The sequence below is a fragment of the Poromitra crassiceps genome, assembly GCF_964638095.1.
Source record: "Poromitra crassiceps genome assembly, chromosome: 18".
Lineage (NCBI taxonomy): Eukaryota > Metazoa > Chordata > Actinopteri > Beryciformes > Melamphaidae > Poromitra > Poromitra crassiceps.
The window spans coordinates 21,487,083-21,501,080 of NC_139636.1; the positions used below are offsets into that span (position 1 = coordinate 21,487,083).

General features: G+C 46.4%; 1 protein-coding gene across 6 annotated transcripts in view; it reads left to right on the forward strand.

Moving 5' to 3' along the window:
- srgap1a (SLIT-ROBO Rho GTPase activating protein 1a) overlaps positions 1-13,998 on the forward strand; it is a 110,329-nt gene that overhangs the window by 93,126 nt on the left and 3,205 nt on the right. For 5 of the 6 annotated variants that reach the window (XM_083654990.1, XM_083654991.1, XM_083654994.1 and 2 more), the window contains exons 18-20: positions 613-692; positions 7,096-7,276; positions 10,257-10,394. In XM_083654990.1, coding sequence (XP_083511116.1) covers positions 613-692; positions 7,096-7,276; positions 10,257-10,394 — 399 coding nt within the window. The remainder of the gene's footprint in view (positions 1-612; positions 693-7,095; positions 7,277-10,256; positions 10,395-13,998) is intronic. The other variant, XM_083654992.1, reaches the window with a different exon arrangement.

Genomic DNA, 13,998 nt, shown 5'->3' on the forward strand with positions numbered 1-13,998 from the left:
AGACTATTTCCAGACAGAGGATCTCTAAGCTTCACACTCACAGAATACTGATAGTGACCTCTGTTTGAACGTCCTGTCGCACCCGCCTTCACCCTCATACCATGAGAGTCGTATCGTATGTTCATATTGCAGACAAGCAGCTAGCTCGTAGCTCTGTTTGTGAAGCCAATGCGGAAGTAACTTAAACCTGCATTCTTTCAAATGGCCTGTAGGGGGCGACTCCACTGGCTCCAAAAAGAAGTCTGGTTACATGGAAGTGAATGGGATAATGACCGTACTTCTGACTTGATTTATGGTCCCCGTAAACACTTTCCCAATGTGTTTATGGTCTCACTCGCCCATTTAAGTCTTCTTCAATACAGCATGTCGTTCATCTTGGAAATCATGGATCTTGGCAAATCATGGACCAATAGTGGCTCTTCTCGTGCAAAATTCACGTGACTTCTGGCTCCAAATAGTCAAGATGGCGACAGTGAGAAAGCCAACAAAAAGCAATGGGTGACGTCATGGTGGCTACCCCCATACATTTTGAGGGCCTATGGTTGCAAAGCTAATTAGGAGATGACCACTGACTAGATGCTGACCCTGATGGTCTGCCTGTTCTGCCCACAGTGAGAGCCCCTACAGTGAGCATGGAGCCCTGGAGGAGGTGGATAATGAGGGAGGGACCGAGACGCACACCAGCGAGGATGGTGAGTGACTACAACACACATACATACACACACACACACACACACACACACACAATAAAAATATATATATATATGTGTCTCATGCCATAAAACAGCACAATTCATTGAGAGACAGACATTTAAAATAAGATGCTGTGCTCTCACCTCCATACTGTATGCTGCTTCCACATGAAGACTTTCCCCCGGTGTCTGTGGCGTTGCGAGGGTTAAACCCTGCACCCAGCACCCTAATCCTGCCTTTCAGCCCGTTCAATGAAGTGACCTTGAAGGGCCAGGGGACAGGGCTCAGAGAGCTGGACGCCTATTCATATTCTAATGGTTCTGCTTCTCGGTGGAGGCCCTGGGACACCCCCCCCCCCCCCCCCCCCCCCCATACACTCATTCCATGGTGGTCTCCACCAGTCGGACCCCTTTGGGAGAGGAATGTTATTTTCTTAGGGTCACAGCCATGGCTCAAATATTCAAAATGAGTTCTCCTAAAATTCCCTTAAGAACCTCTTCCCCCCTAGCGGGCCCGCCGGCGGGCTGAGCCCTTGTCATCTCTCACAAATGACGCTCTACAGCAGCCTAGGAAGGACTCAGTGAGACATACAGCACACCAAAATGTCGGGAAGAAACGTGGCTACAAAACTCTGACAAGCATTTGTATTCAAACGAAAAATAATTCCAACCCCAAGCAACAATATCACCATGTAGTAAAAACAAGAAAACCGTGCATGCCTGCGTTTACGTGGTGATTTGTTTTTGCGAGTGAATCTTTTCTCTCCAAACGAGGTGGCTTTCGAAAGCTAACACTCTGCTCTTTCTAAAGAGGTATAGCTCGTCTCTGAGAGATGAAAACTCACTCAGTAGGCTGTCAAAGAACAGCAAAAAACTGTTTCACGTTTTACAGATAAAACTACAAGTTATGTCTTCCTTTGCTGTTTTCAAATCAAAAGTTGTGTTTGACTTCATAAAAACGCTACTAATTGCTACTCCTAATGCCTCTTCATCATCTTAAAGCATTGTTTTTTACAGTCATCGTGTTTACAAAGCCATATGGAGGATTTTACATGGAGTGGTCATCTTCACAGAATAGACGAGCTTTGGGTTCAGTCGACAGCATTTCCTGAAAAAACTGCCTGACGTAAATTATTTCAGTCCACGTCGATTCTATTGGCTCTGACGCTTCCAAAGAGGTGTCAATCATCGAAATCGGCCAATGGGGTCCCGAGATAGCCCTCTGCGTATCGCCCCAGGCTTTGCAGGCAAATTGAAGAAGCCCTTTTGATGCATTTCACAGAGTAAAAATACAGATATAAGGCTTGAGGGTTATCCAAACCATAACGCATATTAACTGAGTACCTATAGTGATATGTAAATAGGAGAAAAAAAAGGTATTTCAGTGTTCTACCATAGAAAAGTCAAATGGCACTCATGATGCCCAAAATGTGCCCAGATCAGGTCCGCCTGGGCCTACATGTAGTAAATCATCTGTCAAATTGCTCTGGTTCACTTTCTAAGGATTTGCTTTGATACAAGCACTCATAAGACATTAGTCTACTGCTCCATAGAATAATTTGGCTACCAACCCATGATTTTCAGGTGCTTTTCATCCAAAATAGTGTTGTTTTTTTTGGGCGGAGCTTGAATTTTAATTTTTTTGCCATGTTCTAACTGATTTTACTCTGATACAGTACATTTGTAATTGATTCTGACACTTCTACAGCAATCTCACAGGTGTTGGCTAGCTTTTGAAAAAAATAATTTTCAGAAAATACCCTGTAGTTGTGGAGATATACTCAATTCAGTTCAGGCATGTCATTTTCGGCAGGTGAGCTGAAAAATAGGCTTAGGGGTTAACAGGTTAAATTCTTGCCCAATTGCCGCCAAGTAATTTTTGATTTCTTTTTATGCCTTTGCTGGAGTTTGTGCCAGTAACAGTCAGGTTGTAATAGCCCCCCAAAGATTATACTGTCTGTATTGTGTCTGCTTTTAACTATATCACCATGTGTCCACTGTCCAAGAGAAATAGCACGAAAGCAAACCTCCAAAACCACCACACACACGTAGACGCTGTAGGACACACATATAGACTCCTCTCAGACATGGTGGGACTACAAGTACTACGACTTGTCTGATCTTACATAATATGGTCCTTTGTTTGAGACCATCGGATACCAGCTGGTCTGGTCCAAATCAAACAGTGACTGAGTTAGTTGATACCAGAATCTCAATTGGGATCAGGTGTTGCTGGTTAACATCTAGAGCTGGATGAAAACAAAGGATAAAAGTTACAGTTCGTTATAGCATGACAGATGTTTTGCGACGGAGACCCGGTCAAATCCAGACAGCGTGGGCAGAAACCTTGGAGCAAGTTGAGCCACCCAAGCCTTCACATCCTACCTTAGTAATGAGTGTCTGACTCCCCCTAAACCTGTTCCCATGGTGATAATAAAACAAATCTAAATCATCCTTTCACATCCAAACAGATTGTTTTTCCCCCCACGACTTTTTCCCTCGCCACCATCGCTCATCATCAGTTGCCTCAGACAGAATTTATTCAAGTCCGCCACAATGGAAATGCGGGCGATCTATTCCTCATTACATCTGCCATTAATCACTCGACTTCCAAATCAAACTCATTATCGGCATGTCCTCTGTAACTGAAGGGGACATCTGATTAGACGGGGAAACCTTCTGTGTGTCAGGTTTCCTATTCTAAAGCACAGATGACAGCCATCAACTCCCACACTAATTAAGGGTAGATGAAGATGTTTTCCAACCCATCCCATTCCTACCATGGTTTCCTTCCAGAAATCTCCCACGTGGACTGACCCGAGTCCCTCCCTATGGACTCTTTAGCTGTGGTCAGGCTATTGTGATCACCGGTTATTTTTAAATCCCCATGATCTCATTTGGATGTGAGACACAAAAGCGAACCGCTTCTCCCCTTCAGTTCCTTCCTAGTTCTAAACTCGAGTCTGTAATGATTCTGCTATTATGTTGCTATTTCCATTCAATTAGTAGGTTTTGATGTTTCTACTTTCTTGTTAGCTATTGTTAAAGCGGACGGTAATATCATCCATGTCTGCGGTACAGACTAGAGTAGGTATGTTTTGTGCTCTTCTCCAGTCCCCAAAATGTGTTTGCCCTCTTTTGTCAGGGCAAAGTGGGAAAGAGAGAGAGAGAGGAAGTCACTCCACGTGTTTCGTCTAAAGTAGCTGTCCGGAAATTCCCTCGTCTCGTCGGCTCAGGCCCCCTGCTGTGTGGTAGAGCCTATTAGCTCTGATGGATGATCTGGACTGGACCAAAATTACACACAGACAGCCACAGGAAGGAACCAAGCTATTTGCTTGTTGCTTTTATCAGGTGTTGGGGGGGGCTGTGCGTGCGCGTGTGCATTTATGGGCCAAAATTAAGAGGACGACGATAGTTGAATGACTTTCGATTTTTAAGATGTTGTCGTTTCTAGAACTCAAAGCAATTTTAGGTGCTACAGTACTTGTTTTATTCAGCTATATATCGTTGTACCCTAAACATAACGCTCTCCAGTGCTGACATACAGTACATGACGGTCTCATCATGCACCCTGGCTGTCGTGATGGGAGACCGAGTATCTGTTTTCAAAGTGACACTTCTCGTTCACCGTCGATACATTGATATCCCATCTGCTGGTAAATACGCTGCAAGGTCAGAGGTGAACTAACTGACACATTGATTATATATCACTTTGCGGCAGTATGTCCTTGTAACAGACCCAATGCCTATTGGATTGCACATGTTAAGGGCAGTGTATCTTACTGTGTTACTGAAGTTATGTGCCTCCACCCCCACCCACTATCTCTCCAAGTCCAGTCGGGTGCCTTCTGCTGTGTGGCAGGCACAGCAAGACCAGGCTAAGGAGTAGGGCTGCACAATTAATCGTATTTTCATCGTCATCGCAATATGAACATGCACAATAAACACATCGCAAAGACTGCCTGAAACGCAATAAATAACAAAAGTGGTTTTATTTACATGCGTCATGCATTCCCACTCAGCATCTGATCATTTTGTCTTGTGTTGTAAATCCAGTGTACACCTTTCCCTTGCAACAGTGCACTCCGCCCCTCTGCCAAAGCCCAAACACGCTGTGTGTAGTTGTATGTGTATTTCATTTCTTTATTCAGTGGGCATAGGCTATGTTTGGGGTCTATGTTAGCATTATTGAAGCAGAAAGACATAGGAACTGTATACCTAATATGCATACTTTAATATTTGTTTATTTATCGCAAGTCATATCATCATCGCTATATTGAACAATGTTATCGCATATCGCAGATCTTCCTCATATCGTGCAGGCCTACTAAGGAGGTCTGAAGATTGATGTTTGTCTGGAGGAGAAAAGGCCGGGAAGGAGAGAGCAAGGGAGAGATGGAGAAGGAGAGCAGGCATTTTATACCTTCTCTCATATTATTGATCGTAGCTGTATCTCGTGCCAGGTTGGTGCTCCTCTATGCGTGAGCATCAGTGTTGTGCAAGTTCACACGTCCCAAGAGCTTGCGCAAAGTGCAGCTCACACAGATTCAAATGAACTAGTTCACGTTCATAGTTCACACTTTTGAACTAAGTTCGCAGTCCCAAAAGATGAGCAGTTCATGTTCATTTCACGTTCATTTCTTCTTTTTCGCCTCGGCCCCTAGTGGCCACGCCGTCAAAATAGATGGGCTAAATAGAAGGAAAAGGTGATAGGGTAAGAGTGGGGCATGGAGATATGAGAGAAAAAGCAAGGAGGAGATGAAGAGGATAGGAGGCGAAATGAGAGTGAAATGCGCGCACATGCTCTCACGTGGCTTCTTCTGCTCATCTGGGAATGACTTTCCAGCTCCTGCCAAACATACATCATGATGGCTTTTTCACAGTCTGTGCAGGCCTCCTCGCTCCTTACCATTCTAGATAGAGAACCTCTGTCAGGGAGGGGCGGCACGGCAAGGCTGTGTCTGTCCAGGGACCCCCTGTCTGACTTAATAGGATCCTGGGTGGGGAAGTGAGATGGGAGGAGGGAGGAGGGCAGAGGTGGGGGGGGATAAATAATCTATTTTTAGAGCTGGTGTTGCTCTTGTGCATACATATTGGTTTGGAGATTTGGCTGGTACCTTTCGGAAGAGTCTCCTGTCGCTCTTGTAGAAACCACAAATCTGTCGCTCTTGTAGAAACCACACATCTGTTTTCCAGATTGACACTGACATAGGACTGATGTTCACTGATTAACAAAGAAAATTAATTATCTAATTAATTAATTAATTAAAATTAATTAATCACATTTACCCTTCAATACACTACTAGTGTAATCCACTAGTAGTGGATTACACTAGTAATCCGCCCCCCCCCCACGCACCGCCGCCCCGCAGTTGGGATTCGAACCAGGAACCTCCCACATGGGGTTCGAACACTCTAGCAAGGAGGCTAAAGTCCATGGTCTCTAACGACAAGTCTCTTGAGGTCTCGAAGAGTGAGGTTTTATGTACTGCCCAGCACTACCCGCTGGCTACTGTTACACATGACTAGTCTAGTACTACTAGTATTTTCTGTCCTAGCTGTTGCTGGTCTTTCCCATGCTCATTATGCCATGTCAGTGATACAGAGGTCTAGTTGAAGTGTACAGTTATCGAGCAGACATCCAGCCTGTCCAGTGATCCATGAGTCATATAGATCTACTCTCACCAGGGTCTATTTTTATCCCTGATGAAGGCCCCTCAGGGCCTGCTGTGGCCCTGGTCTGCCGTTGTGGAGCTGGGTTACTATTGACTACAACTAAAATAACCACTGGCACCTCCTCTCATGCACAGGCACGCCTGTCCACCATGTGTGCACGCACGTGCATCAACACTCACACGTGAGCATCACGTACGCCAAAGAGCCAATACTAGACCCACTGGCCACTACTACACTCTAGCATACACCATAGCCAAGCATTCCAGGAAAATCATATCACTATTATATATGCATCTTCATAAGGTTTTATCATAAATGTAGGGATGGGACAATATATCGAAATTCAATACTGTATATCGCAATACTTTTTTTTTTATTGCATTGTCCCGTGAGGTGAAGTGTACAGTATTTGCTGCCTTCAAATCGAACTTGTGAACTCGTATTTATGAGGAGCTTTCAGAAAACTTCGACTACTTACTTAGTCGTAAATCTACCACTTGAGGGGACGTTCATATGGACTCATGTCGTAAACACTAAACACGACCCCATTTGAAGGCAGCAATTGGCCCATCCCTAGTTACAAGATCCCATTTCATTTTATTACAATATTTTACCATTTGTATTGGAAGTGGAAATATGTGCACATGCGATAATTGCTGTTTTTTATTAGATCTACCCTTTCACTCTCTGACCTAGCTGACCGTCTAATCCCCGTCTCTGTTGACAGAGGGCGAGCCCATTGAAGCCATTGCCAAGTTTGACTACGTGGGGCGCTCGACCCGTGAGCTGTCCTTCAAGAAGGGCGCCTCCCTGCTGCTGTACCAGCGGGCGTCCGAGGACTGGTGGGAGGGACGGCACAACGGCATCGACGGCCTGGTGCCACACCAGTACATCGTGGTGCAAGACATGTGAGTGTTTTATCTGGTGCCACACCAGTACATCGTGGTGCAAGACATGTGAGTGTTTTATCTGGTGCCACACCAGTACATCGTGGTGCAAGACATGTGAGTGTTTTATCTGGTGCCACACCAGTACATCGTGGTGCAAGACATGTGAGTGTTCTATCTGGTGCCACACCAGTACATCGTGGTGCAAGACATGTGAGTGTTTCATCTGGTGCCACACCAGTACATCGTGGTGCAAGACATGTGAGTGTTCTATCTGGTGCCACACCAGTACATCGTGGTGCAAGACATGTGAGTGTTCTATCTGGTGCCACACCAGTACATCGTGGTGCAAGACATGTGAGTGTTCTATCTGGTGCCACACCAGTACATCGTGGTGCAAGACATGTGAGTGTTTTATCTGGTGCCACACCAGTACATCGTGGTGCAAGACATGTGAGTGTTTTATCTGGTGCCACACCAGTACATCGTGGTGCAAGACATGTGAGTGTTTTATTTTTTTATGAGTGTCATTTAACACATGATTAAGTCATTCAGGACTATGTCATTCAGCATCAAGTTGATGGAAGTGGAATTATTAATGAACTGAACTCCCATTGCTTTTAATCCCTGGAAAGCAGAGGTAACTTTCATGGTGATCTCATGCTATATCAGTAGGTGTACATTTCTCACCAATAAAATCATCAGATTTTTCTGATTGTTCCACAGCCATCCCATCAAATAAAATGGCCTTTCTCTCCTTGATTCCATTGGTTTAGACTTTTGAATGATCCTTCACTGCATTATGTCCCACCCCAATATCCTGTTTCAACAGGAAATACTGTACATCAAATCCAGGAAGTAAAGATGCCATTTAATGTGGTCTTTAATGTGAAATTAAATGAAATTCTAATAAAAAAAAAAATATAGTATTATTATTCAACCCCCCCCCCCTCTTTTTATGCCTCCGCCGCCGGCGATAGCCAGGCCGGAGGCATTATGGATCCGGGTTGTCCGCCAAATTTGCCTTAAACATCCACTTAGGCTCAAGGATGATCTGATTAGATTTTGGTGGTCAAGGTCACTGTGACCTCTCGAACGCCATTTTCAAGCTTGTTAACGCGATATCTGAGGAACGCCTTGACAGAATTTCATCCAATTTGCCTTAAACATCCACTTGGACTCAAGGATGAACTGATTCGATTTTGGTGGTCAAAGGTCAAAGGTCAAGGTCACTGTGACCTCACGAACGCCATTTTCAAGCTTGTTAACGCGATATCTCAGGAATGCCTTGATGGAGTTTCATCAAATTTGCCTCAAACATTAACTTGGCCTCAAGGATGAACTGATTACATTTTGGTGGTCAAACCTCAAGGTCACTGACCTCACGAACGCCATTCCCAAGTTCGTTAACGCAATATCTCAAGAACAGCTTGATAGAATTTCTTCTGATTTGGCTCAAACATCGACTTGGACGCAAGGATGAACTGATTCCATTTTGGTGATCAAAGGTCAAGCTCACTGTGACCTCACAAACGCCATTCCCAAGTTCGTTAACGCAATATCTCAAGAACAGCTTGATAGAATTTCTTCTGATTTGGCTCAAACATCGACTTGGACTCAAGGATGAACTGATTACATTTTGGTGGTCAAAGTTCAAGGTCACTGTGACCTCACACACCCAATTTCCAAGCTCTGTAACGCAACATCTCAGGAGCGCCTTGATGGAATTTCTTCCAATTTGCCTCAAATGGCGATTTGGACTCAAGAATGAACTAATGGCGGAGGCATAAGTCCGCGTTGCGCTCGTTCTAGTTTCAGAATACATTTCATTAACTCAGTGAGGAACCAACTTAGAGCCTCACAGATTTGAGGTTAAGATCTTTCATCACTCCTGATCACTTATCAACACACTTTTCCATGTTGACATTCCTCCATCAGAGGCCTTGGCCCCTCCATTTGACTGTGCAGGGTCGTGTGTAGCGGGGCCTTCAGCCTCATCTGTCCCGCCCTGCGCTGTGTTGTCCCCACTCTTCCGCGGAGCGTCTGGTCCCGCCCTGCGCTGTTGTCCCCACTCTTCCGCGGAGCGTTCTCCATCTCCATAGTCCTTAACCAGCCCTTCTGTCACCGTCTGCCCGCTCTCGGCCCTCGGGGAGACGCGCTCCGCCCTGGCAAAGGCCTGGCAACTGTTGCCTAATGGAGTGGATTTACTCTCTCATTAGGAACGGGGACAGAATCGCTCCCATCGTTTAGTAGCTGGCCGGTAAAACGCTTGTTCAGAACGCCCTCCCCCTCTGTCTCCTTCTCCTCCTCTATACCCCCCCCGCCCCGCCCCGCCCCGCCCCGCGCATGACGCCTGCTGTCGTCCCGTCAGCGGCTCATATCAATAATTCACCGGGATGGGGGGGGGGGGGGGGAGGGCACTGCTGCTGCTGATGGTGTTAATGAAAGAGCAGGGGAATTTACAGCCACGCTATGGGAGCGGTTGTCCCCTGGCGTAGCGACGTCCCACTCTGTACTTAAGCAGAGGAGACGCGGAGTGTGAGAGCGAGGACACAGGCAGACAGTGTTTTCATCCTCACTTGTCCCTCTGCTCGGTGAATGTGCGTGTCCCCGCTGTGTCTGTGTTTTATATCTGCTAATCTAGCTTAGCAGCTCTGATTACTGCCACCTGACAGGCAGTAACTGCAGCCAGTGCTTGCCCAGTCACGCACCTCTCTGAAACGCGTACAGCTGGCTAGTGTGTGTTTGTGTGCGTGTGCGTGTGCGTGTGTGTGTGTGTGTGTTTGTGTGTCACTGCCACTGCCACAATGCAGCACTAGAATACTGAGAGGCTGAGAAATATGACTCATATGTCTCTCTGGACCTTGGGAGAGAGGAGAGCTGCTGACACCACAGGAAACTCTCATATCAAATGCTGTCATCTGAGAAATAGTACGAAAAAGATTGACTGATTTGTCCATTCCTTCCTCTCTCTCTCTCTCTCTCTCTCTCTCTGTTCCAGAGATGATAACTTCTCAGACACTCTGAGTCAGAAGGCAGACAGCGAGGCCAGCAGCGGCCACGCTGGCGACGATAAATGCTCCAGCAAAGACATTGGCTCGCCTACTGACACCAGGATCTCTGAGGCCTATATCAGCAGGTAGCTCTCACACTGACACCAGGATCTCTATGAGGCCTATATCAGCAGGTAGCTCTCACACTGACACCAGGATCTCTGAGGCCTATATCAGCAGGTAGCTCTCACACTGACACCAGGATCTCTATGAGGCCTATATCAGCAGGTAGCTCTCACACTGACACCAGGATCTCTATGAGGCCTATATCAGCAGGTAGCTCTCACACTGACACCAGGATCTCTATGAGGCCTATATCAGCAGGTAGCTCTCACACTGACACCAGGATCTCTGAGGCCTATATCAGCAGGTAGCTCTCACACTGACACCAGGATCTCTATGAGGCCTATATCAGCAGGTAGCTCTCACACTGACACCAGGATCTCTATGAGACCTATATCAGCAGGTAGCTCTCACACTGACACCAGGATCTCTATGAGACCTATATCAGCAGGTAGCTCTCACACTGACACCAGGATCTCTATGAGACTTATATCAGCAGGTAGCTCTCACACTGACACCAGGATCTCTATGAGACTTATATCAGCAGGTAGCTCTCACACTGACACCAGGATCTCTATGAGGCCTATATCAGCAGGTAGCTCTCACACTGACACCAGGATCTCTATGAGGCCTATATCAGCAGGTAACTCTCACACTGACACCAGGATCTCTATGAGACCTATATCAGCAGGTAGCTCTCACACTGACACCAGGATCTCTATGAGGCCTATATCAGCAGGTAGCTCTCACACTGACACCAGGATCTCTATGAGGCCTATATCAACAGGTAGCTCTCACACTGACACCAGGATCTCTATGAGACTTATATCAGCAGGTAGCTCTCACACTGACACCAGGATCTCTATGAGGCCTATATCAGCAGGTAGCTCTCACACTGACACCAGGATCTCTATGAGACCTATATCAGCAGGTAGCTCTCACACTGACACCAGGATCTCTGAGGCCTATATCAGCAGGTAGCTCTCACACTGACACCAGGATCTCTATGAGGCCTATATCAGCAGGTAGCTCTCACACTGACACCAGGATCTCTATGAGGCCTATATCAGCAGGTAGCTCTCACACTGACACCAGGATCTCTATGAGGTCTATATCAGCAGGTAGCTCTCACACTGACACCAGGATCTCTATGAGGCCTATATCAGCAGGTAGCTCTCACACTGACACCAGGATCTCTATGAGGCCTATATCAGCAGGTAGCTCTCACACTGACACCAGGATCTCTATGAGGCCTATATCAGCAGGTAGCTCTCACACTGACACCAGGATCTCTATGAGGCCTATATCAGCAGGTAGCTCTCACATTGACACCAGGATCTCTATGAGGCCTATATCAGCAGGTAGCTCTCACACTGACACCAGGATCTCTATGAGGCCTATATCAGCAGGTAGCTCTCACACTGACACCAGGATCTTTATGAGGCCTATATCAGCAGGTAGCTCTCACACTGACACCAGGATCTTTGAGGCTTATATTAGCAGGTAGCTCTCACACTGACACCAGGATCTCTGAGGCCTATATCAGCAGGTAGCTCTCACACTGACACCAGGATCTCTGAGGCCTACAGTATTGATTCGTGCAAATCCTCCTCATACCATAGTGACCCATGTACTGTATGACCAGACTCCACACTGGACGAGCTTTAGCTAATGCGAGACGACCAATCCAGTAAGACACTTACAGCCTGTCTGCTAGCCAGAGATTCAATCTACACTGCCACAGATGTGTGTATGCAGCATGTAGGCATGAATGCATACACACACCTAAACACACTAACACTCCCGACAAAATCAAATTTACATGTCAAAGAAGAGATTCCCTCTTCAGTGTGATGGGGCACATAGAGTAAGATAATACATGTTGCTGAAATGAAATGTTCTTCATTGTGATAACTCACAGAAAGCTGTTTAATAGCATATCGGCAATGAATAGACCTGGCAGGCCACCGCCTGCTATAAGAGTAGAGATCAAGAAAGAATCATAATATACTTCCTAATCCTCACTGTTCTATGTGCTGCTGCCTGCTCCTGTCATATCCGGAGCTCACCTCTTTCAGCCCAACAGCCACAGGAGGAATAAACCGCTCCCACTCTCATTTGTTCCCAGTGAACAGAGCGTTCCTTCATCCAGGTGCTTATCCAGGCAGCATCATGTTATGAACTATATTAAATTGCAATTTCTATAGTGGTGCTTAGTCATGAACAGGTCACACCGGAACACACACGCACACGGAGAAAAGGCCCACACAAAAGCAGACACGCACACGTTCAATCACACCTCCGTCTTTTTGGCAGAGAGTGTGTGCAGCCTGCTGGTGGTGTGCCAGTGTTTCGTCTGCTCCTCTATTCATCGCTGCATTCTCCTTCCTTGCGGTGGAGCGAGCGACCTTGAAACGTCTGCTACCAGCTCTCGCCCCAAACGCAAGAATAGAAGGTGTTTTTATTGAGAAGCGCGCTCTGCTTCCCTGTTGAAATGTCGACGAGTCTTTTACCACAAGGAGGCGTATTTACAGCACACTGCAGGTATTCCGTGTGCGTCTTCCATGTGCGTCGAGTGAGGAATACCTGAACGAGGAATTTCTTAATGAAATCCCCTCAATCTCCCTACCTGTCACTCCTCCCCCTGGCTCTGATAGCAGGCTCTCTGCTGCCTTCCTCTCCCTGTGGGATCATCTCTCCCGCCTCCTCTCCTTTCTCTTGTCTAATGTTCTATTCCGGCGAGTCCTCAGAAGTGCTGAATCATTTACATCCAAAGCTTTATTTAGATATCTCCCTCTCTCCCAGTGTTCATAATCAACAGTCCACTCACCAAACACATCCTCGCCGGGGAAGTGCCCACTAGAGTGTTCGTGATGATGATGATCACATGCTTTGGTAAACAACATAAAAGCAGCCATGCAGAGCCACTAACAAAGTGATGGTCTTATTAAAACAGCATACATTTCATCTAACGCATTTAGACAGGACATTTTTAGTGGAGTGGATGAACGACGATGGGCAATCTTCCCTTGTGTGATTTACATTATGAGCCAACAAGGGCTGAGCTGTCAATAGGTTGACGGCTTATCATACAGCAGAGTGCAAAAGCTGCCTGTTGTTGTCTTTGCTGAGCTCCGTCCCCAAGGGCCTGGGTGTTTTGAATGTAGACTGCTCCCCCTGCAGGCCATCTGTAGTCCCTGCAGTTGTTTACCTTTCCAGGTTTCTCTCTGCAGTCAGAGGGGGGGGAGAAAAACTGTCTCAGTCTCATTTTCTCTCACCAGGCAGACACATCAGCCCATGCTGCTTCACCGCCCAGACTGGTGAAGTCTTTATTGTCCAGTCATGTCATATCTGCTGTCAGTGAAGTTTGTTATGCACGTGTCAGTGAAGTTTTTATTCACGTGTCAGTGAAGTTTGTTATGCACGGGGAAATCTTACACATTTCAAATATACACATGTCGACTTATTAGCAGTTAGTTGCAGTGTGTTTGTTGTTTGGTGAAATGACATTTGGGGAGATGCTGCAGCGCACTTTGTGTACTGTGATGCATTGTTCTGTGCTCTCTGAGACCGTCGTCGTGGTCCTTCATATCTGCGTGAGTAGAAACAGAGCGTGTGCAGCGTCCC